At 41.9% G+C, this 25,116-nt stretch overlaps 2 protein-coding genes across 2 annotated transcripts in view; both read right to left on the reverse strand.

Annotated features, from left to right (window-relative positions):
* The window catches only part of LOC146395931 (uncharacterized), a 53,390-nt gene extending 45,512 nt beyond the window's left edge, over positions 1–7,878 (reverse strand). The window contains exons 1-2 of the mRNA XM_085001211.1: positions 7,810–7,878; positions 4,199–4,430 (exon numbers count right to left, since the gene is read on the reverse strand). Of these exons, the coding sequence (XP_084857337.1) occupies positions 4,199–4,379 (181 nt within the window). The 5' untranslated portion in view covers positions 4,380–4,430; positions 7,810–7,878. The remainder of the gene's footprint in view (positions 1–4,198; positions 4,431–7,809) is intronic.
* Positions 7,879–8,459: 581 nt separating this feature from the next.
* LOC146395934 (uncharacterized) overlaps positions 8,460–25,116 on the reverse strand; it is a 43,657-nt gene continuing 27,000 nt past the window's right edge. The window contains exons 2-3 of the mRNA XM_085001212.1: positions 9,416–9,603; positions 8,460–9,224 (exon numbers count right to left, since the gene is read on the reverse strand). Of these exons, the coding sequence (XP_084857338.1) occupies positions 9,143–9,224; positions 9,416–9,603 (270 nt within the window). The 3' untranslated portion in view covers positions 8,460–9,142. The remainder of the gene's footprint in view (positions 9,225–9,415; positions 9,604–25,116) is intronic.

Raw genomic sequence — 25,116 nt, forward strand, 5'->3', positions numbered from 1 at the left:
TTATCACTCACTGTGGCCATAATTTTGCAGTCTGAGGTACGACAGCAAAAACAGCACAAATTTCTTTTTCCTTCTTCACAATTTCTTACCACAGGTCTTAGCTCAGCATAGTTTCCCTAACCTTATTGAGAACTTTCACCTTTCCACTTAAAGGAAGCCCTTTACAGCTTCCCAGCTTCCTTTGGGCGTATCTTAATTGCCAGCACCATTATTCTTGCACCTTGGAGTCATTAGTAAGTAAAATAAGGGTTACTTGAACACAAACACTGAAATACCACAAACACAGTGGATCTGATAACCAGAGAGGGCTACTCTGGGACTTACAGGTGATGCGCAGATTAAAGGGAAGATTCAAGTCCTGGGCAGGGCACCCAGAGAGACGTAATCACGCTATTCAGACCCTCGCGAGATTTCATCATGCTCCTCAAAATGGCTTGCAATTTAAAACTTACAAATTGTTTATTTCTGGAACTTTCCGCCTATTATTTTGAGACCGTGGTTGACTGAGTAACGGAAGCCACAGAAAGCAAAAGCTGAGATGAGAGGACAACTGTACATATGTCTATTCATGAAACTTTGCCAGAGTGTTTCAGGAATGCCAGTCTAAAGGGTAAATTGACTATTTTGAGAAGATCGTTACTTCTTTAGCTTATTAGAAATAAGCCAATGTGAGATTAGTAATTATCTTTCAAAATGCTAAATTACTTATTTGATTCTGTGGTATTCCAGGCATACAGTAGGTGTTCAGTCAATGTTTGATGAATTATAAAGAGTACCTAAATAGCTTTTACCAGTTCCGGAGAAGTGGAAAGGAATGCTATTTGACGTGGGTTAGCACTGGAATTTTTCCTAAATACACAGATGTTTGAAGGCTTTACTCAATAAAATACTGTACTAGTACAATGAAGTTAGTGGGTATCTTGTTTCCCCAAAGTTAATGACTTTCTCAAGCACTTGGCTTTCTTACCATATGATTAGTCCCATTATTTCTAGGCCAATCAATAGGCATGATTCCAAGATTAAGAGCAATTCGGATCATTATTCTCCTTTCATCACATATCCATTATTTTCTGTTTGAATAAGACCTGTAATCAGGGTTATTTACCAATCTTTATGGTGAAACTTTAAACCACTGATTATTCCTGTCTTCGCAGGTATTAAACGCCATTTCAACCATCTTTTCAATAATTTTGTAGTAGCTAATGAAGTCCATTTTTCCAGATTTTTCAGTCCACTGACGGTATATTGAACCCCCAAGAGTCTTTAAAAAGTATGTTGTTTAATTGGTGGCAGCTGTTCCTTAGGAAGTTACCTAAGTATATAAAAGTGTTTTTGCCATTTAATAGCCTTAAAAAAAACAAAACAAAACATACACACACAAAGTTACTCTTAACATATATATGGAGTACATATAAAGGTCCCCTGAAGTTCTTTGATAGCAAACATTTCAAATATAACTAACATACACAAGAAATTATAGGACAGTATCCTTTAATTTGGGATTTAATTACTGAAGCTTAAAATATATATATTCTTTTGGTACTGTGGATAGATATCTTCAAGAGAAATTACTAATTCTTTGTAGTTAATTCTAAAGCATGTACATTCTATATTACTTGAATGCAACATTTTCCTGCTTTGTCCTTGAATTCTTTCCAGAAATCATTAAGTACTGGATACATACAGTAATAGAGATATGCTTAAATGTCACTATTAATCCAGTTTATAACCACTAACTTCTTACATGAGAAATTTCAAAAAGAAACGCTTACACAGACATCTAATGTCCAAAAGAACCAGAGCCAAATATAATGACTTTACAGCTGAAAGACAGCCAACATGCACATTTTCTGAGTGTGGTTTTACCGAGAGTCTGCACGCAGATGAAATATGAATTTTAAAAACATAATCTTCATGGAAAAAGTCCTTCTTGTCATAGCACTGGGCTGACTTTCAAGCCAAGGTCAAAGTCCTTTCTGCAGGTCTATTTTTAGGTTTTCCATTTCTCACCAGGACGCTCTTGGTTTTGCATTAGTGGGACACAGGCTGCATCGTGCTGCAGAAAGAGGAGGGACGCCTCCCCTCTGCAGCTTTCCCTGCTGCTGTCCGCAGACTCTGCAGACTCCCTGCCTCTGCATCCCAGGGGTCAATTGTCACGCTCCAGCTGCCCCCCAACCCCACCCCCTGTGGTTACTTTGCCCCATTAAGCAGGGTGTTCCTGAGATAGCAAAGGCATACTTGGCACTCTCCCTCCTTTTGTCTCTCGGATTTTCTGAGACAGGGGCAACCTCATGTGAGTGTTATTAATCAAGAATTGTCTAGATCTTCAAACTAAACCTGAAGGAAAAAGTAGTGAGGTCAAAGTGATTAATTTAGATTGAGATGGAAGAGATCAGGATAGAAGAGCCTGTTGATAGAAAATGTCAAACGCCATTCATTTATTTTTGAAATTGATTACAGAGCACATAGAAGACTGTAATAAAATAAATAAATAAATGCATTTCCCTTTCATATTATGGCCTTTCACTGAAAGAGACAGAGGAATGAAGAGAAAGGATCAGGAAGAAAGACAAGCAAGCAAACTTGATGTGGGCAGGATCTCCTCCGAGGGGAAAACATCTAATAATAAGCACATATATTTTTCTCTAAAAAGATCACTTGTTTTTTAAGAGGAGTATTTTCTTTAAATTTTTTTTATTAAAGTGTAGTTGACTCGCAATGTTGTGCCAATTTCTGCTGTACAGAAAAGTGACCTAGTCATACATATATGTACATTCCCTTTCTAAGAGGAGTATTTTCTAAATTTGTTATAAGCAGTGATTTGATTTTATAAAAATTTAGAAGCATAGACATCCATAAAACATTTTTTTCCTAGTTTTCAATGAAGAAAGATATAAATAATGCTGTTCTGGATGTTGGAGTATATTGTAGCCACTCCTCATGCCCCCACAAAAGTTTACTTTCATTGCATAGCAGCCCCATCTGGTGGTTATCTGTAAACTTTCCACTAAAGATACGTTGCATTTTCACAGTTCTGGGCATAAGTGGGATCCTCTCTTAATTTTCCCAGTAGGTGAGATGAAGTTAAGCAGGAAAGACAGAAGAGCAGGCATCAATTCAGTTTAAAAGGCCACAGATTGGAAAGGGGAATACGTGGCAGGGATTCAGTAAATGCAGGTTGAATTAATGTTGAGTGAAGTGGGAGTTGTGCTAAAAGCTGAGAGCGAGTGTGGTGAGGCCCCTAATGAACCTGAGAAAGCATTTGACCTTGCACTTCTCTGCTTCACTAGACCTGGGAGACTGGCTTACCCATCTCTGTAGCCTGACCTCTTAACATAGCTTTGCAGTGTCAGGCCCCTGCCCTGGGAGCACACTGGATTTACATGGCTGTGTTTCAGCTGGAGGGAATCCAGCAGCCAGCAGGACAGAACAAGTGATCAGCTCAGGGAGAGTGGAAGCAGGACTCTTTTTTCATCCTGTTTGCCTTTTTTTTTTTTTTTTTTTTTTAAGGGCTGCATGTGCAGCATATGGAAGTTCCCAGGCTAGGGGCCAAATCGGAGCTACAGCCGCCGGCCTACGCCACAACCATGGCAACACCAGATCTGAACTGCAACTGTGACTTACACAGTATGTGATGGCAGCGCCAGATCCTTAACCCACTGAGCGAGAACAGGAATTGAACACGTGTCGTTGCACAGACAACGTCCGGTCCTTAACCCGCTGAGCCACAACAGGAACTCCTCTCCTCTGCTTCTTAACTGGCTCTTTGCCACTTCCAGGCCCACATCTTCATAGCTCTCTAACTAGTGGCAACAGGCATGTGATAATATTAGTTCTTTCTCCTGAGAAGGAGGAGGGTGCTTACCTATCGGTCTCCTCTGCATCTTTAGGTATCTGGTCAAAAACGCCTTCACGCGGGAGTAAAGGGAGCTCTGAGGGGAGAACAGCAAAGGAGCACATGCTGGGGAGGGGAAATTTTGTGCCGCTTGTTTGGACAGAAGGCAAGCCCAGGGGTTTTATTTTATGTTGTTTACGCAGGAAAGTCACAGATAGGGGCTTCCCAAGAGACTGTCTTCTGTAGCCACTGTCTGCTCCAAGCCATTCCAAGAGCTGCCTCTTACTCCCACAGCTGGCAGAAGCTGCTTCTGCCGGGTCCCTGATGGGGAAAAACTGAGCTATTTAGGATTGAACTGCCCACCTACTGTTAAGTAATGTTCTGTCTCCAGCGCAGTCTTTCCATGGAGGAAAATGTGCTGTAAATGTGCTGTACACTTGGCTGCAGCCTCGCCTACGCATTTGCTTGACAGGCCTGAACTGCAGCTCCGAGGCCCAACTCTGAACCAGCAAGTGGTCTCTGAAGACTCTTCTGGCATCAGCATCCAGACTACAGCTGGGGTGGGTAGGGCTGGCGACTAGTCTGCGAGGAGGGTCTGGTGGAATCAATTAGGAAAGTTAAGCAGGGGAGCCCATCAGTGGATAATTGCCTCTCCTGGAACAACCCCATCTAGCAATACTCCCCAGAGTTATTCAAGCAGTGGTGGGCCCTGTAGCATGGGCCTTGCTGCAGCATTAAGCTGGAAGGTAGAAAAGTTCAGTTATGAGCTTCCCGGAATCCAAGCTAAAGCCACAGTTTCCTTAACAGTTTTCCAATGGCACTACATTTCTTATTAAAAGTATAGTTAATCTGGACCCCTTTCCTCCCTTCCCCCCCTTAATGCCAGAAATGTGTTTCTGATAATAAATGCTCTCTTTGCTGCACAGCTATATTTCATCAGGACTGCGGTTGGCCAATTGCTGTTGCACGGCATAAAACGGAGCAGTGAAACATAAGACCTGTGCCTTGTATGATTTGCTCCTGGTGGATACAGTTAGTCTCTATCGCCAAAACACAGAAGCAGCACCCCCAGCAGGATCATAGCAAATTCTATTACACCTTCCACCCGACACAACAAAATAATCAAAGCATTGAGTTTCCCAGGGAAATTTGATTTCCATGTAACTGCTGGGTCACACATACTTCTGAAAAGTTATGCTCATAGCCCAAAATAATCCTTGGGTTATATGGTGATAGAGTATTTTGGAATACTAAGCCAAGGTGATTTGTAGGAGGCAGAAAATTTGGTTGGATAAAATTACCCATTTTTCTAGTCTGTGAGGACTCTTTTGAGCATCACTTAATTTCTCTTGATTATGGTCTTAAAAAAATAACAAAATTTTTGTTAAAAATGAGAGATCCCTTTTAAATAATTCAGTTGAAGAGTTCCCACTGTGGTGCAAAGGAATTGGTGGCATCTCTGCAGGGCCACGATGCAGATTCGATCCCAGCAGCATGGGTCACAAGTGAAGCTTAGATCTGATCCCTGGCACAGGGGACTCTATTTTAGTGTCCTTGAAATTTATTGAGTATCTTGCAGGGATCTTTTAAAGGCTCCACCCTGTGCAGAAATTTATGGGCAATTTACATTAGGAAAATATATTCTTGTGAACTAGACAGGGCAGTGAATTCTACACTGTTGATATATTTCTGTCACTTCATTTTTTTAGACTGAGTTGGATAAACGAATGCTGTGGCTCTAAGTCTTGTTCACCCAAGCCTATTCCATTCCTTTTTCCTGTGGAATTTGAACTTGAGATAAGTTCAGGCAAGCTTGATGATTATGGCCATCATCTCTAACCCTGGAGGGAGACCAAGGATTTCTTAATAATTAAATGTTGAGATGGTCGCCTTTCCTCCTCACCCCCCAAGTTAAATCAGGTGCTGATGTTTTAGGCCCAAGTCCAATCCTCTTCAATTTTTCCCTCTGCACAAAAGGGAGAGCCAAGGAAGAGTGACTAGACTTTGTAACTGCTCATTACAGGGCCATTCATTACACTTTTTTGTATGCAGTATGTTAATAAGCCAAGATATTATGGCAGAGGGTCCATAACTAACCTACCGTAATAAATAAGAGTAATGGCAATGGTATCAGTATATTCTATGGATGTAACGTGCTGCTGGCCAAGTGTGACATTATGAATAAACTTTATTCTTGAGGTATTTAAAAAAGCATAAAGGCAGTAATGAAATATAGAGCACAACTTTAGTTGACACAGCAATTCCCTCCTCCCAAGACCCTGCTAAATAACCAGGGTTTAAATCTTCATCTTGAAATATACAGCTTTCTCTGGTTTTAAGTGAGTTGTAAAACTTTTATGGAGTGTGCCCTAACTTTATTTTAAAAATATTCTCCAGTTTTATAATAAAGGTGACCCAGAAGTTCCTTGTGAATAATAGAACATATTTAAGCTGTTAAATTCATCTCTCTAGATAATACATACGCCTTCCTGGTACTTAACATCTGTCCTGGATGTAAGTAGGAACAGGGGACACTCTGACCACTTACCCAAAACATACTGATCTTAACCCCAGAAGTTACTGAGCTGTATTTCAAATGGGCAAACTTTAAATTTCTGCCACCAAATTGAAACAAGGATTCAAAAGCTAACACCTATTGCAGAAGGTTTCTCTAAGAAATTTTAGAGAAAGTCAAATATTTGTATATCTGAGTGTTGACATTGTGAAAAGTTCATACACCCAACACCTGGATTAGAGTTATTGTTTTCGGACATGCAAAAGCTGATTTAAGCCTGTGTGATGAGTTTGTTCTAATATACAGAGAATTTTAAATCCCAAAACAAATTAAGATACTCAAGTGCTTTTTATTTATTGTCATTCTCACCATAAAGTTGTGGTTCCCCTGTTATAACAGGATCCCGTACATTTCTTTTTTTTTTTTTTGTCTTTTTGTCTTTTGTTGTTGTTGTTGTTGTTGCTATTTCTTGGGCCACTCCCGCGGCATATGGAGGTTCCCAGGCTAGGGGTCGAATCAGAACTGTAGCTGCCAGCCTACGCCAGAGCCATAGCAATGCTGGATCCGAGCCGTGTCTGCAACCTACACCACAGCTCACGGCAACGCCGTATCATTAACCCACTGAGCAAGAGCAGGGACCGAACCCGCAACCTCATGGTTCCTAGTCGGATTCGTTAACCACTGCGCCACGACGGGAACTCCAGGATCCTGTACATTTCTTAGTGAAACACAATTTTTCTACCTTTCTTTGTTACTTCTTTTTAAGCTTACATTCTTTGAAAATAGTTGTGGTCTATTAAAAGATATATGTCTATGATGGGTACACAAGTGTATTCTACGGATAAAATGTGCTGCTGGTAAAGTGTGACATTCTGAATAAACTTTATCCTTGAGGTATTTAAAAAAAACACAAAGGTGTAAATCAACTATAATTAAAAAATAAATTAAAAACCCATAAAGAAATATATAATGTGTGTGTATATATATATATATATATGCGTGTGTGTATATATAGAGTGGGTGTGTGTGTCTATACATAGTGTGGCCTTCAGCTTGACACAATGTGCAACCTCATTTGGATATAATGACAATAGTGTTTAAAAAATGAGAAAACAGCTCATCTGTTATTTCTTCTCTTTCTCACCGAAGTCACCTACAATAACTAGACTGCATCATAACCAATGGAAGGCATTTAGTAAACAGTTTCTCTTCTGTGATGCCATACTAAGCATTATCTAAAGTGACTAGTTTAAGTCACTGACAAAAAGTTCTATTTTTCTGTGAACTCTCATGAAGTATCTTCTCCAAAGACATTTAGAAAGAATGCAACTGTTGCCCAAATTAAGGGTCTTGTTAAGACTAACACGTTTGTTTTGGTATTTATAGAGGGCAGGGGATAGGGCACTGCGTCTTTTTTTCTCAATAGTCTCTACTGAGTGAGCAACAGTTTATTTTTTACCTGTACTCAGTTGCTGCTCTCCTCAATTTCCTCTCAACTCCCAGCCCCGATTTCTGGCGAAGAGGAGTCAGTGGGGAGGGGAGGGTTGGGCAGCTAAGCTGAGAGGCTGCAAGGCTGGAAGGTCTGGGTTTGGTTGTTTCCCTGTGGCCCTGGGGGAAGCGCACTGCTTTGTCTCTTCGGCTGGAAAGCAGGTGGGCAGCGCAGACAAATGCCCTTTATTTCAGGTAATGTTAGGTGGGCGGGAAGTCTGTATCAGGTAAAGTTCTTGTGGGAGGAACAAAAGGAAATTCTTTCCTCAACAGACTCTTTCATGCCTATCATATTCACCGGAGGAGTAGGAGACAGAAAATTTAGAAAGAGTGGCAAAGGAGGGAAGAGGCAAGCGGGTGGGATGTACAAGAAGAGAGGGAGAGAGGAGCAAGCGGAGAAGAGCCAGGGTTCAGGCGCTGGGAGGGAGTTGGGGGCGGGCTGGAGGCCGCTGATTGGTGGAGACTGTGAGAGATGCACATGGGCCTCCTTCCAGGGACCACTTTCTTCAGGCTTCAAGACGTCGTTCACCGACTACTCCAATGTCTTCTGTCACAACTTGAAATTAATCAAACCATCATTTTGCTGTGAGAAATTATCGAAAAATTCAACAATGGCCTGTGTGGGATATTTCTCAACAATTTTTATATACCCCCAGGTGGAAGGAAATCAAATCCTCAAAGACACACACACACACACACACAGAAATGTCTTACAAACAAAATACATACTTATTATCGAATATCCCTGTAGTGTAACTATTTTTAAAACTATTTCAAAGGATTAACATTAAGGAGTTTTTGGAACGTTGGATCTGTATCCTGAAGGTGATTACACAAATCTGTACATCTGTTAAAATTCATAGAACTACATACCGAAAAAGTCAATTTCATTGTATTCTAATTTTAAAAAGTAAAACAAAATAGTTTACTACCACAAGAAAAAAAACAAAACCCATTTCCTTTGTAAGATTCTACCTCCCTTCTTCTCTCTCTCTGCCTTTCTCTCCCTCCCTCTATCTCCCTGAAATGAGCATAAAGGCTAAAGTGGCTAACTGGAAGAGGACAAATTTATTTGAAATGTCCTGACTTGCTTTGTTAAAACATTAATGCATCCAGTCAAACAACACTTGATCAATACTTGCTGTGGAACTCCCCCAAAGTCAGTTTCCTTGAGGAGTGGGTGTTTTGTTTTTCCCCCAGGGTGTTGTTCAGATAGACAGAAATTCAGGAGGTCTGTGCTCTCCTCTGACTTTGCATCTCACTCTCCTTGAACCTCAGTGGTCTTCCTTTTAAAAAAATGGGGTTCATGTCTTTCCTTTCTTCAGACAGATTGGTAGGAGGATCCTCTCAGGTGAGGTCCCCAGAGAGAGAGCTATGCAAACTGCCCTGTGGATGACAGGTTATGGGTATTATTAGGACAGTTCTGTGTACCCTCCAGTCCAAGACTGGACAGCAGGGTTGAGGTTTGCTGAAAAGGAGCAACAGAAATAGAGCTGGTCTTCTCTTAGTTCCCTAGGAGACTGTAAGTGTTGATATTCCAAAGCATGCTCTAAAAAGCACCCCCCTCACACACACACCCTGGTGTCCCAGGAGGAAGAGAGGATGCAACAGGGGGTAATGTCCAGACAGCTAGGAAGCACAGGGGAGCAGGGACCAGAAAGATGCTGGGTGCAGGGCTGAAGTTCAGATGGCACATGTCAGGATTGTCTGCTTGCAGTTGGCAACCAGGTGCTCCCCCGATGTCCCATAGTGTTGAAATGTAACCCTGTGGGCAAAGACCAATGAGGCAGCATAAAGAAGTGGGACAACTTAATGTAAGAATTCCTCTTGGTTCATTTCTCTTTTGCCAACTTTTGAAAGAGACATGATTACGGGGAGATGTTTCATGCCTCTTAGAAAAGCATCAGTGCAGTGGAAAATGGAAATGGATGCGTGGCCTCAAGCAAGGAAAGAACGATGAGAATAGTGGCCACTTATATGGGTAAAGGGGACAGTTGCTACTTGGCTATGGTCTAGGGATTCTTGACATTTGTTAGGCCCCTTTGGCAGCCTGGAAAAACCTCTGGATTCCCTCTCAGGGGGATTTTTTTTAAATGAAATAAAATACATAAGATTGCAAAGGAAATTAATTACGTCAAAGCAAAGGGATCCCATAGATTTAGGTTAAGAACAATTGTCCCAATGTAGCAATAAGGGCCTTGTAGTGCCAACTCTTTTGATTTTCTAAGAGAAGCCAAAATCCAAATTTTTTTTCTTTTCTTTTTTTTTTTCAAAATCCAAATTTTTTAAATGAAGTTTTTTTTGATTTTTAAGTTTCAATATATTGAAAAACAAACAAGCAAACAAATGCTGAGCCAGTCTACCAAAGTACATTTCTGCTGGTCACCACTTTGGAACCTTCTTATAAGAGATTGTAGGAGACTCTTTATAAATAAGGAAGGGTGATGATCCCATATGATGTTGACAGATAAGAGAGGGGCCAGTGTCATGACCAAACCAGGGAAAGTCTAACAAATGGCCACATGTCCAATGGAAGAGAACAAAATGTGGTGGAGAGGATGTTTGTATCCCATGTGCTTGGGTTCAGGTTCATAGCAAGGTCAGTAGTTATTCTTCTTTGTGATTTTAATTTTAGTATCTCACCTTCCACTGTGATTTCCCACTGAGATATTTAGATAGAGTTTGAAAAGTCTGGCTTTGGGATTTAAGGTTTTTAATTTGCTTTTACCACTTCTTTCTACTAACTCTTAGAAAATAGATTTTCGCCCTGATGGAAAAGAGGAGAGAGCTGGTGTCATGCTATCAGCATAGAAAGGTAATACCTCGGTAGACACCAAAGGGAAAGCAGAAGGTAAGGTCTCTATTTCAGTAAAAGTGTCTTACAATGATAATCACTAGAAAGAATCTTTACCTGTTCTTTTTTCTTTTTTTTTGTCTTTTGTCTTTTTAGGGCCCCACCTGTGGCACATGGAGGTTCCCAGGCTACGGGTCTAATTGGAGCTGTTGCTGCCTGCCTATGCCAGAGCCACGGCAACGCCAGATCCAAGCTGCATTTGTGACCTACACCACAGCTCACGGCAGCGCTGGATCCTTAACCCATTGAGTGAAGCCAGGGATCAAACCCACAACCTCATGGCTCCTAGTTGGATTCGATTCTGCTGCGCCCCGATGGGAACTCCAACCTGTTCTGAATATAGATGAAATAAGATCAGACGATTATCATTTCTTTTCTTTTCTTTTTTTTTTGCTTTTTAGGGCTGCACTCGAAGCATATGGAGGTTCCCAGGCTAGGGGTCTAATCGGAGCTACAGCTGCCAGCCACAGCCACAGCCACAGCAACGCCAGATCTACACCATCCTCATGGATAGTAGTCAGGTTCGTTAACGGCTGAGCCATGCACGAAGGGAACCCTCTATGTTTTTTCAAATAGAGTCAATAAAGTGTATAGAGATGACCTTTCCTAGATTAGTGGCTTCTATATTTTTTGACCACCATGTGGACAGAAGCATATAAATCATCATCATAAATATATATCTTTATATATGACATATATATTCATGTATTTATAAAGACAAAAGTTCCATGAAACAGTATTTGCTCTTACTAAGGGACATGTTTTCTAACATTGCTCTATTCTGTTCACTTTCATTTTAAAGGTCTGAACCCACTAAATTGTTTTCACAACCCTCTAATGGGCTATGACTTGCACTTTGACTAACAATGTTACCATGTTTCTTCAACCCTATGTAGGGCTGAAGAAATTCCCAGATCATCTTCAGAAACTGCAGGGCCCATCAAGTCTAGACCCAGTCCTTCTTTCTTCATCCAGGTCTGTTCAAAGAACAGGTGTGGAGGTTCTGTAAAATAATCAGTCTCTATCACCTTCATTCTTTAATTTCTTTACTCATTTTTTGATTCTGAGTTACATTTATTCAATGAAATATTTATGGAATATTCACATATTCCATAAATACACATATGGCAGACACAGGTCTTACATCTAGGGCCATAGGCATATAAACAGATAGTGTCACATATTAAGAACTGAGATAACATGAGAAAAAGAATGTATATATACAAATACATATACATATACATACATATATATATATACACACATGTATATATGGCTGAGTCACTTTACAGCGAGTATTGACAGGACATTGTAAATCAACTACAGTTTAATAAAAAAATTGAAAAAAAAAAGAACTGAACTGGGTATGTGCAGGCAGCGGAGTGGCACCTGGTGGCAGTGAGCTTAAAAGGGCTGGATGAAACCTCTGAGTAGACAATCTCTTGCAGGCATTTCAATGCCCTCCCAAATAAGCTCTTGAGTAGCAGATGGGTCCATGGACCAGAGGACTAGGGGTGGGGTGGGCATGGGAAGGGAGTCCATGATGACAGGGTGAGCTGAAGCCTTTGGAGAGTAGCGGGGGGAGGGGGGGAGGGGAGAGGAAGTGATGAGGTCATGGGATTATGGAGAAATCAGAAGCACTGTGGGCTTAGTGCTCATTTTTTTCTCCTACAGAGAGTTGACATTGCAAAAGTGTGTTATTTTCATGTTGACAGAAGATCTCATCTTTGGTGGTGACACTTCCTAAGAATTAATTCCACTAAAATCAATTTAGTGGGTTCAGCAAAGACTTAATCCTGTGCTTGGAAGGAATACAGGGCTCCCAAGATCACTCCTCAAGAAGAATCTCTTTTAACTTCTGAAAGCTCAAAAATTACAGGACGGGGAGTTCCTGTCGTGGCTCAGCGGTAATGAATCTGACTAGTATCCATGAGGACATGCGCTGGATCCCTGGCCTTGCTCAGTGGGTTAAGGATCCGGTGTTGCTGTGAGCTGTGGTGTAGGTCGCAGATGCAGCTCAGATCCCTGGTTGCTGTGGCTGTGGTGTGGGCAATGGCTACAGCTCCAATTTGCCCCCTAGCCTGGGAATCTCCATATGCTGTGAGTGGGGCCCTAAAAAGCCAAAAAAAAAACCCAAAAAAACCAAAAACATGACCACAAAATGCTAGAACTGGGATGAAACTCAGTAATGGTCATCCAACTGCTCTCATTTTACAGATGAGGACAACTCACCCAAGTCCACACAGCTGGTCAGTGGGACAGCTGGTTTCCTGACTTGGCTTCGGCCAGGGAGAGGAGCTTCTAGAGCAGGTGGGTAGCCTCTCCCTGGTCTCACTGAGGTTTGCTCCTTCCTACACCAGCCAGAGGGTGGTGCCCTACCTGAGGGGGGTCACTCTTTGGGTGGATGATGGCTTCTCAGAGGGTTAAGCTGAAGTCAGTGAGCTACTGCAGTCTCTAGTGGGCTTGCCTTCATTCAAGCGGCAGACACTCAGATTGGCAGGCGCTTCTGAAAGTCACCCTATTTATTGGTCCCTTGAGCTCTCTCCCGCTCCCGATGACTTCCCTCCCAGTGCATAGGGAGATTCCTTAGGGTCAAACCCATTTAATTTGTTAGGCTTCTAATTTCTTCCTTTGGTAGACTAAAATGCAGAGTTGTTAGAAATTTAATGTGCAGAAAAATCACCTAAGGGGCTTTTTGAAAATGCATATCCCAGAACAAATCCCCAGATGTTCCAAGGTCTTAGGGTGGGGGAGCCTGGAAACCTGGCTTTTTAATATCTTCCTTGAAGAGGCTGATACAGGTATCCCCTTGGAGCACTTCAAGTGAAACAAAGACCTGGACTCCCAGGAAGCTGTTTCCCCTCTTGACCAAAAGGAAGTTTAAGGACTCAAAAGGCTTCCTTCAATCAAACCACTTAAGCCACATAGAATAGCCTCCTTTCCCCATACTGCCAAGAAATTGCCACAAGGTGACCTACAGAGGAGCAGGACTGGGATGTGAGCTGCATGGGAAAAGAATGTGTTAGAAATCATTTAATTTAATTAGCGATAGGACCCTAACCCTGGGAAAACACAGCAAAAAGTCTAAGTGGCAGATTCCACAGTGGCCACAAGGTGGCAATCTTCTGCATGTATTTGAAACGCTCTGTGTGTTATCTGGTTTGAGCTTATTTTCAATATTAAATACATCATTAATTTTAAAAGTGTGCATTAATTTTAAAAGGATGCAGCAGAAATAGCTTAACAGGAGAGGCTTCAAGCTCGCATTTCAGTCAAATACTGACATGCTCTAGATGGAGGAATTTAGTGAGATTTCCACATCAAACTCCAGGAAAAAGATAAAAATCTGAGAAAAGGCTGTGGTCTTTGCAAAATGAAAAACGCCACTCAAAGAAAGTATCTTAAAAGCTTTCTGAGAAGCTTGTTTTTTGGGGAACTAGCAGATGCAATTTGGTCATTAAAAAGTGAAAAGAAAAAAAAAAGGGATCATCTGGTAAGATTTCCTTTTTATTGGTCTGTCATCAGGACCAGAAAATGAAAAAGAATGAAAGAAAAAAGAAGAAAGAAAATGGCACTAACATAATAACACCAGGGCAGCCCTGGCCCAAAAATGATTGCTGAGCCGTGGCATAGCTGGTGTGGGCCTGAGACTTTCTGCCAGAGATTCCACTCAGCTCCTTGGGAGGAGCAGCACTAGGTGAAGAAGCCAGTGGGCTGAGAGCAGAGAGAGGAGGCTTTATGGGTCATCACAGCACAACTTCAAGCTTAGCAGCACAGCCTAGAACCATGGGAAGGCCAAACCACTATCAAGGTCGCTGGTCACAAGATCACCTTGTCAAGGTCGCATTAAAGACACCCCAGACACATTTGATCATGTCTAGCAAGGGTTAAAGGAGGGGCATGTAGAGGGATTAAAAATCACATCCTACTCTCACTTTTCCTTGTTTCTCCCTTTGTGCCCTTGGTCAAGATAGGAAATGTTAGGAGGGAGAAAACTCTTTCAAAGAGAAAGAGCAGAGGGGAGCAGTGTCTTAGAAGTTTGGAAAGTGCAGGAGAGAAAGAAAACCTTTCTTTTTTCTTTTAAACTCCCAGCTTGGGGCCAGGGCAAAGCCTCGAGGTCCTGGTTGTTTTGAGAGACAGTGGTCCTTTTGTTCAGGGGAAATCAGACAAGAGTTCTGGCAGAGAAGGTAAAGGTTCTCAACACAGAGCAAGGGTGTCTTCAGGATTGTAGCCCATGACAACCTTCCTTGTGCTGCGAAGCAGTTGGAAGAGGTGCTTATATGGCTGAGGGGAGGGGTAACCTAAGAGACACCCCCTCTTGACAAGACCCTCTCCCGTCACGTTATCATGGATCCAGAGAGGTGGGCTGCCCAGAGGTAGGCCCACAGAAAGAGCTCAAATCTTGCCAACTATCCCAAGACTGCTGGGCTATGTTTAATGTAAAATACAGTTGGTGATATAAAGGCAAGTAGTTTATCTAGTGGTCCTGTTTGTGTGTGTGTGTGTGTGTGTGTGTGTGTGTGTGTTTTGTCTTTTAGGGCCGCACCCTCGGCATATGGAAGTTCCCAGACTAGGGGTCGAATTGGAGCCGTAGCTGTCAGCCTACATCACAGACACAGCAACTCGAGATCCGAACCATGTCTGCGACCTACACCACAGCTCACAGCAAGGCTGGATCCTTAACGCACTAAGTGAAGCCAGGGATCGAACCTGTGTCCTCATGGATACTAGTTGTTAACCACTGAGCCACGACAGGGACTCCAACTTAATGGTCCTTTAAATGAAAACCCTATCCCACAGCCAGTGTGATAAATGCCTTAAATTTGGGGTACATATCTCAATGACCTGGACTGATTTACTGACATGTAGGCACTCAACTCTTAGAGGCAGGAGAAACACAGGGGAAGTTAGTTTTAAGAAGTAACTTTTTGAGTCTTTGTTGGTTTTAACCTTGCATGGCAGACTTTGTGTTTGAAGATGAAGTTGCTGATCTGTAGTGGGGGGTGGGGGTGGTGCTTAGAGTGATTTTTCTAATGAATGGATGTGGATTTGTATGGATTCATCTGTATTCTTTCCTTCATTCTCTGCATAGCCATCGGCATTGCACAGGTAGGATCCCAACCCAAAGAAAGCTAGGAAGCTTGCAGTTTGCTCAGGGGCAAGAATGCTGCCTTGGGCCTCATGGGCCCCGGAGCTCACTGCTTTGCCAACTTTCACATCCCTCCTGACACACAACACACTCACATGCAAGGCAGTGAGTTAGAAATGAACAGGTCCTTAAATGAGACATCTTTATAAGTATGAATGGTCAAACCATGAAATAAGAATTAAAGACAATTTCTCTCCAACTATTTAGAAATATTAAGCTAAATAGTTTCAAGTAATAATAAACATGTTATTTTCAGATTGAAGAGCCTTCCTTAACTAATTATAATTAGATTTTAAAAAATAATTATTTTAAAAAAATAATGTTTTCTGGAGTTTCTGTCGTGGCTCAGCAGTAACAAACCTGACTTGTATCCATGAGGACATGGGTTCAATTCCTGGCCTCGCTCAGCAGGTTAACTAAGAATCCGGTGTTGCACTGCCATGAGCTGTGGTGTAGGCCAGTGACCACAGCTCCAATTCCCTAGCCTGGGAACTTCCATATGCTGTGGGTGCAGCCCTAAAAAAAAAGACAAAAAAATTTTTTTTTTTCTTTGGAAGCAGATGCTTTATTGACTAGTAGTCAAATTACTGGAATCTTAGGCATTTTAATATCACTTTTGATAATGTGCTACATTGCTTTAATTTCCAACAACTGTGCCTTTGAGTTGTATCTGGCAGCCATGCAGATATTAGTCTCTCAGGAAATTTGCTGAACGGCCAATATGTTAGATGCCTTGGCAAGGCCACAGAATTACAAGATGGTGTAATATATACTCCTTGCTATAAGCAGAGTAGCTATATAATTTATTGTTCAAACTGGGACACTTTTGAAACTAAAAAGAGGCAGCATTAATAATTACTCCAGGAAAACAGATATAAAGTGGGACCTTGGCACTTTTAAGCAAGGTTTCTTCTTCAAATGTTTTTCACAGAAAGGAGGGAGATGTAGATATAACATAGATATTTTTCGAGTTCTTATGAAGTTTTTCATATTCCAGTTCATGTTTTTTGTTTTAACAATAAAATACTTTTAAAAAAAATCCTGAAATGATTCAAACACTGATAGTTTTGCATTTTTATAGAGGTCAATTAATGGGAAGGAATTTTCCAAAAGGCAAAAGGAGGCATAGAACATTGACAGATTTAGTAATAATTCCTGGGGATAGTCCCTCCAAATTTCAGTTGGATTTTGCAAGCATTTGAAAAAGCAGAAAGGTAAGTGGTTGTGCTGTCAACCCTTAGGATGAATGGAAGCCCCTATTGTCCCAAAAGCTCATGATGTGAAAGACATCTTTCAGCAACATCATCCAACATGATTTTTAGACATGCTCTCCATCAAACAATGAAGCATGAAGACCTGTGCTCCGGACAACTTGGTAAAAGATTTAAAAGACTAGCCATTGTGTGGAAGGAGAATATAACGGAAATAATGAAAATGGAATATATAGGTGGAGGCAATATGAGCATGGAAAAAATTCTAAATTAAGCATTATTTTATGTAATACATGATTTTTAATATCACTATAAAATTTAATTAACAAATTAAATGTTGTGAGCAGATACTTGAATATTTCATCCATATGCCTATAAGGTGATATATTTAAATTGGCTAAAAACTTTCCTCTGGCTCTTTTTATAAGCAATCACCTTGTATTGGGGGTCAGCTTATATCCAGGCATATGTTGTAATCACTATGTGGGTTTCTGTTCTGGGTAGTTTTGTAGTGTTAGGCTCCTGGGGTTAAGCCTGGGAGAATGAGGGGCCCCCTGGCTTCCTGTCTGGGCAGCAAACTCATCAGGGGATAGAGCAGGCCATTAAGCCTATGAGGTATGTCTACCTTGTTCTAAGCCCAGTTGCTGTCTTTCAAAATACCACATGTGAGGGGTAAAGAGATGGTGAAGATGAGCAGATCCTAAAGATTCATAGATTTGTAGATGATACCAGGGTCTCTACAACCAAAGGTCTCTTAGGGCTACACTGAAAGGCTCAGGGGCACTTCCTTTCCATCACAGTCTCTAAGCAGCCTCAGTCATAGACCCAAGCCCTAACCCAGTTTGGTGTTAAGGTGGCCTGGGGAACATTAATCAAAAGGCAGCCACTGGGTGGATCTAGAAAAAAAGGATGTGTTTGACCTGGTCTCTTCCTCCTCTTGGGAGCTTAGTGTCTAGTTAAGGGAGGATAAGGCATGCTCCTGTGCTAACCAGCTCTGCAGCTCTAGGCAAGTCCCTTAAACTTTCTGAGGGAGTTACATGTCTCCTTCTAGAGCTGACTATTCCTTTTATCTATGAAAATAAAAGTAAAAAGACAGTGAAAATTTAACGTCCTTGGTGATGAACAGAAAATGAACACCTCATAAGTAAAAAGAAACAAAGATCAGTGTGGCTGAAATGATTAGAGAAATCCTCTGATTTCTTAGGCTTTTGTGAAAATAAGGAAATTAGGCTTCCCTTTTCCATTAGCTGTAGACTTAGTTTCATAAATTTTGGAGTAGGATGCAAACTGAAGGTCAAGGGAGGAGAATCCACTTCTTTAAGGCCAAGCAGATACACAAAAGGCCCTTACGAACAAGACAGAATCATCTGGCCTCGCAAACCCTAAAGTAAGATATTACTTGGTGTGTTGAAAAGCTTGGGATAGAGGAACTCATGTGTTCCTGGCAGCCTTGCTCTTAATTGTGATAACTCTGTTCTCCTGATTTGGTCCTTTAGAGGAACTTCAGAGATTTTGAAGTGCTAGGGGCAGGCTTAGGGGTGGGTGGAAAGTGCTGGAGCACCACTGAGGCCACTTGGTTGACCCAGCTGTTTTCCAACAAATATCCGAAGAGTCACCCAGCGCCAGGTTGGGAGGCTTTCAGCTCTGACACCCTTCCTTCTCCAACCTGCTCTAGTTACCTTTTGGATTGGTGCCACTTAGAGCTGGAGGACCAGTTCTGTGAACTTCTTTATAGAACCACAACCACACCATCCAGAAGCTATGAGATAATATTGAGAAAATAGATTTCATGTCTGCCACAATCCTGGTGGTTCTAATTCCTACACTTTTGGTTTTCATTAAAACTGCAGTCCCCTGGTTCAGTAAAATATTTGCTTTCTTTCTTGAAAAAGCATTTCCTTCTCTTCTTAAGAAAAGGCCACTGGAATCCAGTCATGATCATAATCATCACGATGAGTATCAGAACATTTCCCTTGCATGCCTCCCCTCTGTGCTGTGTTCATCACCCAGAATGTACAACGTCAACAGCTGAATATTACATTCACTTCTGGGCAACACATTTCATGAGGGATATTGGAACCAGCAAGCTCCTAGGAAAGTATTGCCGGGACAGTGCAGGATCTGAAAATTACAAAAAATGAAGGACAGGCAAAATCACTGAGCCTCTCTGTTTTGGAGAGAAGAATCCTAAACTTAATTTTATTTAATTAATTAATTATTTTTTTCTTTTTAGGGTGACACCTGTGGTATATGGAAGTTCTCAGGGTAGGGGTCAAATCAAACCTGCAGCTACTGGTCTACACCACAGCCACAGCAATTTCAGATCCTTAACCCACTGAGCGAGGCCAGGGATTGAGCCCACATCCTCTTTGACATTATGTCAGATTATTAACCTGCTGAACCACAACAGGAACTCTGAAAATCCTAACTTCAAAATTGAGAGCTGGCAGCCACCCATAATGCAGAATCTGGACCTGATATGGCTCATTTGTCTTTCTGTAAAGAAGATCTGAATAAAACTTAGGGCTCTTTGGTACTGGCTGGGAGGAAGCCATGAACATCTGTCACCAGCAAGGTTCATGGAGAGAGGGCGTGAGCTGTATGGGGGGTACTTCTCCCACATAACTTGCAATGAAAGCCTCTGCCTTTGCATTGACAATACAAAAAGATGTACTCCTTATATATAAAGAGTGAATGACCTCCAAAAGTATATATGTTTATAAGAAAAAATAGTATATAAAACTATATATCATGCAGTGACATTGATGGAAAAAAACAAACAGGAATACACATAGAATATTCTTGGAAGAATACACAAGAAACTGATAATAGGGATCCCCCTTGATGAGAGACCAAGATATGGGGGCCTGTGGGTAGGGGGAACTTTTTGTTATAGTATTCCCTTTTTTATTTTAAAAATTTATGCCACATGAATGTATTACCTAAACAAGAAAGCAAGAGACGGCGGGAGAAGATGGGGAGAGGTGGGAAGGAAGGAGAGAGGGAGGGAAAAGGAAGGAAGGAAGCAAAGAATGTAGGGGAGTTAATGTGTAAGCTGAAAATTTCACCTCCCTGGAGGGAATTGAACCTATGCCTCCAGAAGGTCAGGAGGTGAGCCTTGGAACCCACGTGAAGCAAAAATATGTAATTGTGACATTGTTGTTTCAAGCACAAAAATTTCAGATAAACCAGAAAAAGTGCACGCATCAGTATTACGGTATCTTTGCTAATTCAATCCATACTTGGAATAGATAAATAAAGTTTTTCCTATGAATTAAAAAAAAAAAAAAAAGATGTGCTACAAAGCACCTGCTGTCTTCTACAGGAAAGGATGCCTAAGTAAACATACAAGTAATATACATGAAACAGACTAGGGTGTGTGTGTGTGGGGGGAAGCAATAATAGATGCAGAAGCCTTCAGCAGGAGGTGGGATGTGGGGTGGGCCCTGAAATGTGCCCTGGACTGGGATCATTGGTGAGGGGGATTCAGGAACAACTCCATGAACAGACTAGGCTGGAACAATGTGTATGCCTAGAACAGAGAGGATGGTTTGTGAGGAGAGGGCTCATTGAGAAGATCAGAGACCAGATCCTGGGAATTCCTGAACTTGAGGTTGCTGGAATAAATCTGTTGGTTCTTGAATTGCTAAATAGCAATGCCTTTCATATTTGACAGGCAGTGCCAGCCCCTTTGTGCCGTACCTCAGAGAGGCCAAATGTTAGGGTAGACGGCAAGTAATATCATGGCATTTTCCTGACCTTTCATCACTGGACAATTTAGCCCTAACAGGCTTTTAAGGGAAATGGGACATTCTTTTAGCATTTGAAGTATGAGCCTACCCATCCCTAAATCCTCAGTGTGAGCCTACCCATCCCTAAACCCTCAAAACCCACTGTATAATTACCCCCAGGAGGCCAGAGTTCTTTTAGAACAACAAGTGTAGGCAACACCCAGCTATTAGAATGCAAATTTCAGAGCTCTCCCTAAATTCTGGCCTGAAGCATTCTGGAGATAGGAATAGGGGCCCAAAGGTGGCGGGCCTTTGAGGTAGGTATTTCCTGTGTGTGGTTTGTGAAGTTGGCCTGGGCAGGCTGTGTGCCTGGGTTGACTGTGTGTAGCTCCCTTCTTGGGGAGGCCTCCCTCCCCTCAGCGCTGGCTGCAGGTCTGCTCATGGCCTCCCTGTCTCCTCAGAGGCACATACCACATTCACTATTCTCTGTTTTTCTGCACTGATCTGGATTTTGGGAGGAAAGCCCAGATGAGGCTCAGGGCTCCTGTGACCCACTGCTATGGATGTGAGGGGTGGTTCAGACAGAGAGGGCTGAAAGGCAGCTTTTCCAGAAGGGACCTTCCAGGGAGCCTGTGAGCAGCCAGCCAGCCCTTTTCTCATTCCCTGAGAGAAGAAGAAGCTGGGAAGAGGACAGTCCAATAGTGGATCTCCAGGTGGGGTGATTCCTTGGCCAGGATGGCAGCAGTAACAGCCCTGCCTTGTTTAAGAGCTGCCTACAGACAGCTGCCCCACATGGTCTCATTTGAGGGGTTCCAGAAGCCACACATTAGCCTACACTGAGATTTAAAATGCTACCATTTAGGATAGATTCACTAGATTTTAGCATGTCTCACCCTGAGGTTCTCTTTGAAAATGCAATTTTACCAGGATGGAATAAATTAGTCTGTTGGCTTATTCCTCTGTGACAGGAGGAGTGCATGGTCCTGAAAGCATCAGGGTTGGAGCAGGCAGCCAACGACAACTAAGTACATTTACTTCCTTTAGGACTTGCCGTGGCCCAACACAGATCCAGTCAAGCATCATCTCCTGGTTCTGGGGGTCCAGAGCCTAGGATAAGGCTCTATGTCCTGAAATAGATGCTTCAGAACCCAGCTTTACGTTCACTTTCTCCAGGAAGAAAAAACACGGGAATCTAGAGTTTGTCCATGATCACCAATTCCAGCCTTCCCGCCTTGCCTGGCTCTGCCCGCTCTTCTTGCATTCATTTTCACCATCCGGGCCTTTGTCTTTGAAGGTGGCTGGAGATTCTTATGTCTACTCTCAGTGGGGAGGAGGCTTGTTTCCACTGTCAGACTGAGCAGTCTGCAGGGTGTACATAGCAAGTTCTCCATTCCTATCCCAGTCCGGAAACCAGTGTCCCGGGCCAATCACGCATAGAGAACAAAGGCTTCTGCACAGATGCTTTCCAGAGAGAGAAATGTCCAGCAGATGTCAGTAAGTTCTAAGACGTGCTGGGAGCCTGGCTTGACAATCAAATGTGCTCTTTTACAAACCAGCTTAGCATTCAAACACCTCAGAGGGGAAGTGACTGAGCAGAGGGCCTTTAGTAGTGGCCCTCCCACAGAGGAGAGCAGGAAGGGGGAAATAGCAGTCTGTGTTCTTCCAGAGAAGAAGCGAGATTGTCTGTGTCTGAGGACCGGGTTCTAGAAGAAGTGAGGAAGGAGTATGAAGAATGCTTTACGTCACTGCATCCTCTCTCCTTGATCAGCATTTATTAAAGGACTGCAGTTTTCAAGTGCAGTGCTGGAAACTGGAGCACACACAGAGACATAATTTGGGGTGCCTGAGTTAAGGGGCTCAAAGGCTGGAGGTGGACTCTGGTACTGGTCAGCATCTATCCCCTCCCTAGTGTGCTGGTTTCAATCAGAGGAGTTCCTCCCCTATTTCCTAGGATCTTGATAGGGTTATCAGTGGAGCACCACACCCAACTACCATGAGATGGGATTGTTACTAGGCTGACTAATTGGTCTACACTGACAGCCTTATACTCTCTGTTGCTTATAGCCAAAGGAGTGAAACCAGTCCATAGATAGATGATATTTGATCTGCCAAATTGTTTAACACTTTATAAAAACCAGCATGAAATTCCCTACGGAAGGGATTGACTGACCCAGAGATCTTATTTTACATGAGATGTACTTGTTCAAATACACAAGGGTTGAAACTGGGTTTCTTCCAATTAGCAGCTTTTATCATTACATACTACTTGGAGAGTGGATGTCTAGAAAGTTGATTTTCATGTTAAACCAAGATTAATGAGTTCTGAAGGATAAGGATTATGTCCAATAGGTGGCCATCATTTCCAAGAACTTGGAGGTGCCGCTGTTGACACTGGAGTGGCTTGGGCAGCAGGAGAAGGGTACACCATCAGAGAATGGCTAGGGAAAATGCTTACTGAGTTTCTTAAGACATTTTCCAAGATTCATAGCATTACACATTATGTTATTAAAGTTATATTTCATGTTTTACAGTTTTCTTTTTCAGAGTTGAACCTAAAGTGTTTTTCACTTGAGCCTTGAAAAGCAGTGGGAGAAAAAAAAAAAAAAAAAGCAGGGGGAGCAAAATAGTTAGCACATGAACCCCCATGTGCTAAGCAGAGACATTACATGGTCCTGCTGGGTCCCCAGTGGTCTTATAATTGACCTCAATTCATAGCTCTTGGCTATGGCATTCATTACGAATCCATTAGTGTTGGCCTACTGTATGCCATGCAAGATGAAAGCTATTGCCCAGCCCAAACTATAACCAGTGGTGCAAGTTTATGTACAGACTCAGAGCAGGAATTTTGCCAGCTTTTATCTGTTCATATGCTGGTGTGCAGCTTAGAGAAACACACAACTTTGAAATCAATCAACTATAGATTGTGACACTGATGCTGTGAATATAAATGTTTATGGAAAGGCAAATGAAGATAAGACCAGTTACTTTTCAGTACTCCACACGTCAGTTTCCTGTCCCTGTGGGCAGAAGATAAATATTCATTGAATGAATCAAAGAATGGTGATCAGTTGAAAGGGGTGCAGTCAAAATTTCACATTTTCAAATGTGTTTTGCTTCACGATGACAGGTCCCAGACAGACAGTCAAGGAGAGCCAAGGTCGTCTGTATGTTCTTAAAAAAAAAAAGTAATGTATCTTCAATAAAACACTGGCTCAATTCAAAGCCTGCATTGGACTGGGAAAGTTTTTGTTTTTTTGGGGTTTTTTAATCTTCGAACTTATTTCCTGGAATCTCAGATTCGTTCTTATCTTAGAGGGCCAACCCTCTGACAACTCGAAATAAAGGAGGGAAATGTAACAATATCCCTTTAAGGGGGATATATTTGTTTCCTAGGGTTATTATAATAAAGTACAATAAACTGAGTGGCTTAAAACAACAGAAACTTACTCTTGCACAGTTCTAAAGGCTACAAAGTCCAAAATCAATGTGTCTCATGCACCTGCATGGTCACTGCAGCACTATTCACAATAGACAAGACATGGAAACAACCTAAATGCCCATGACAGATGACTGGATTAGGAAGACATGGTATATATATACACAATGGAATACTACTTAGTCATAAAAAAGAACAAAATAATGCCATTTGCAGCAATATGGATGGAACTAGAGAATCTCATACTAAGTAAAGTAAGTCAGAAAGAGAAAGACAAATACCATATGATTTCATTCATATCTGGAATCTATTATATGGCACAGATGAATCTTTCCACAGAAAAGAAAATCATGGACATGGAGAACAGACTCATGGTTGCCAAGAGGGAGGAGGAGGGAGTGGGAAAGACTGGGAATTGAGATCAATAGATGCAAACTATCACCTTTGGAATGGGTAAGCAATGAGATCCTGCTGTATAGCACTGGGAACTATGTCTAGTCACTTGTGATTGAGCATGATAATGTGAGAAAAAAGAATGTATACATGTATGTGTGACTGGGTCACCTCGCTATGCAGTAGAAAATTGACAGAACTCTGTAAATCAGCTATAATGGAAAAAATAAAAATCACTATAAAAAAACAGACAAAATCAAGGTGTCAGCAAGGTTGGTTCCTTCTGAGGGCTCTGGGAGAGAATTTTTACTTAATCTTAATCAAAAGGCCAAAAAGCCACCTGAGAGAGAATCTGTTCACTGTCTCTCTCCTAGTCTTTAGTGACATTCAGGGACTGACTGTGGGCCATCCCTGGGGTTCCTCGACTTGCAGATACATCTCTACAGTCTCTGCCTCCATCTTCACATGGACTTCAGTCTGTTGTTTTTTGTTTTTTGTTTTTTT

This window comes from Sus scrofa, chromosome 15, assembly GCF_054392235.1.
Source record: "Sus scrofa isolate SSC_HxYL_T2T_F1_AM1 chromosome 15, Sscrofa_HxYL_maternal_Yorkshire_Landrace_v2.0, whole genome shotgun sequence".
Lineage (NCBI taxonomy): Eukaryota > Metazoa > Chordata > Mammalia > Artiodactyla > Suidae > Sus > Sus scrofa.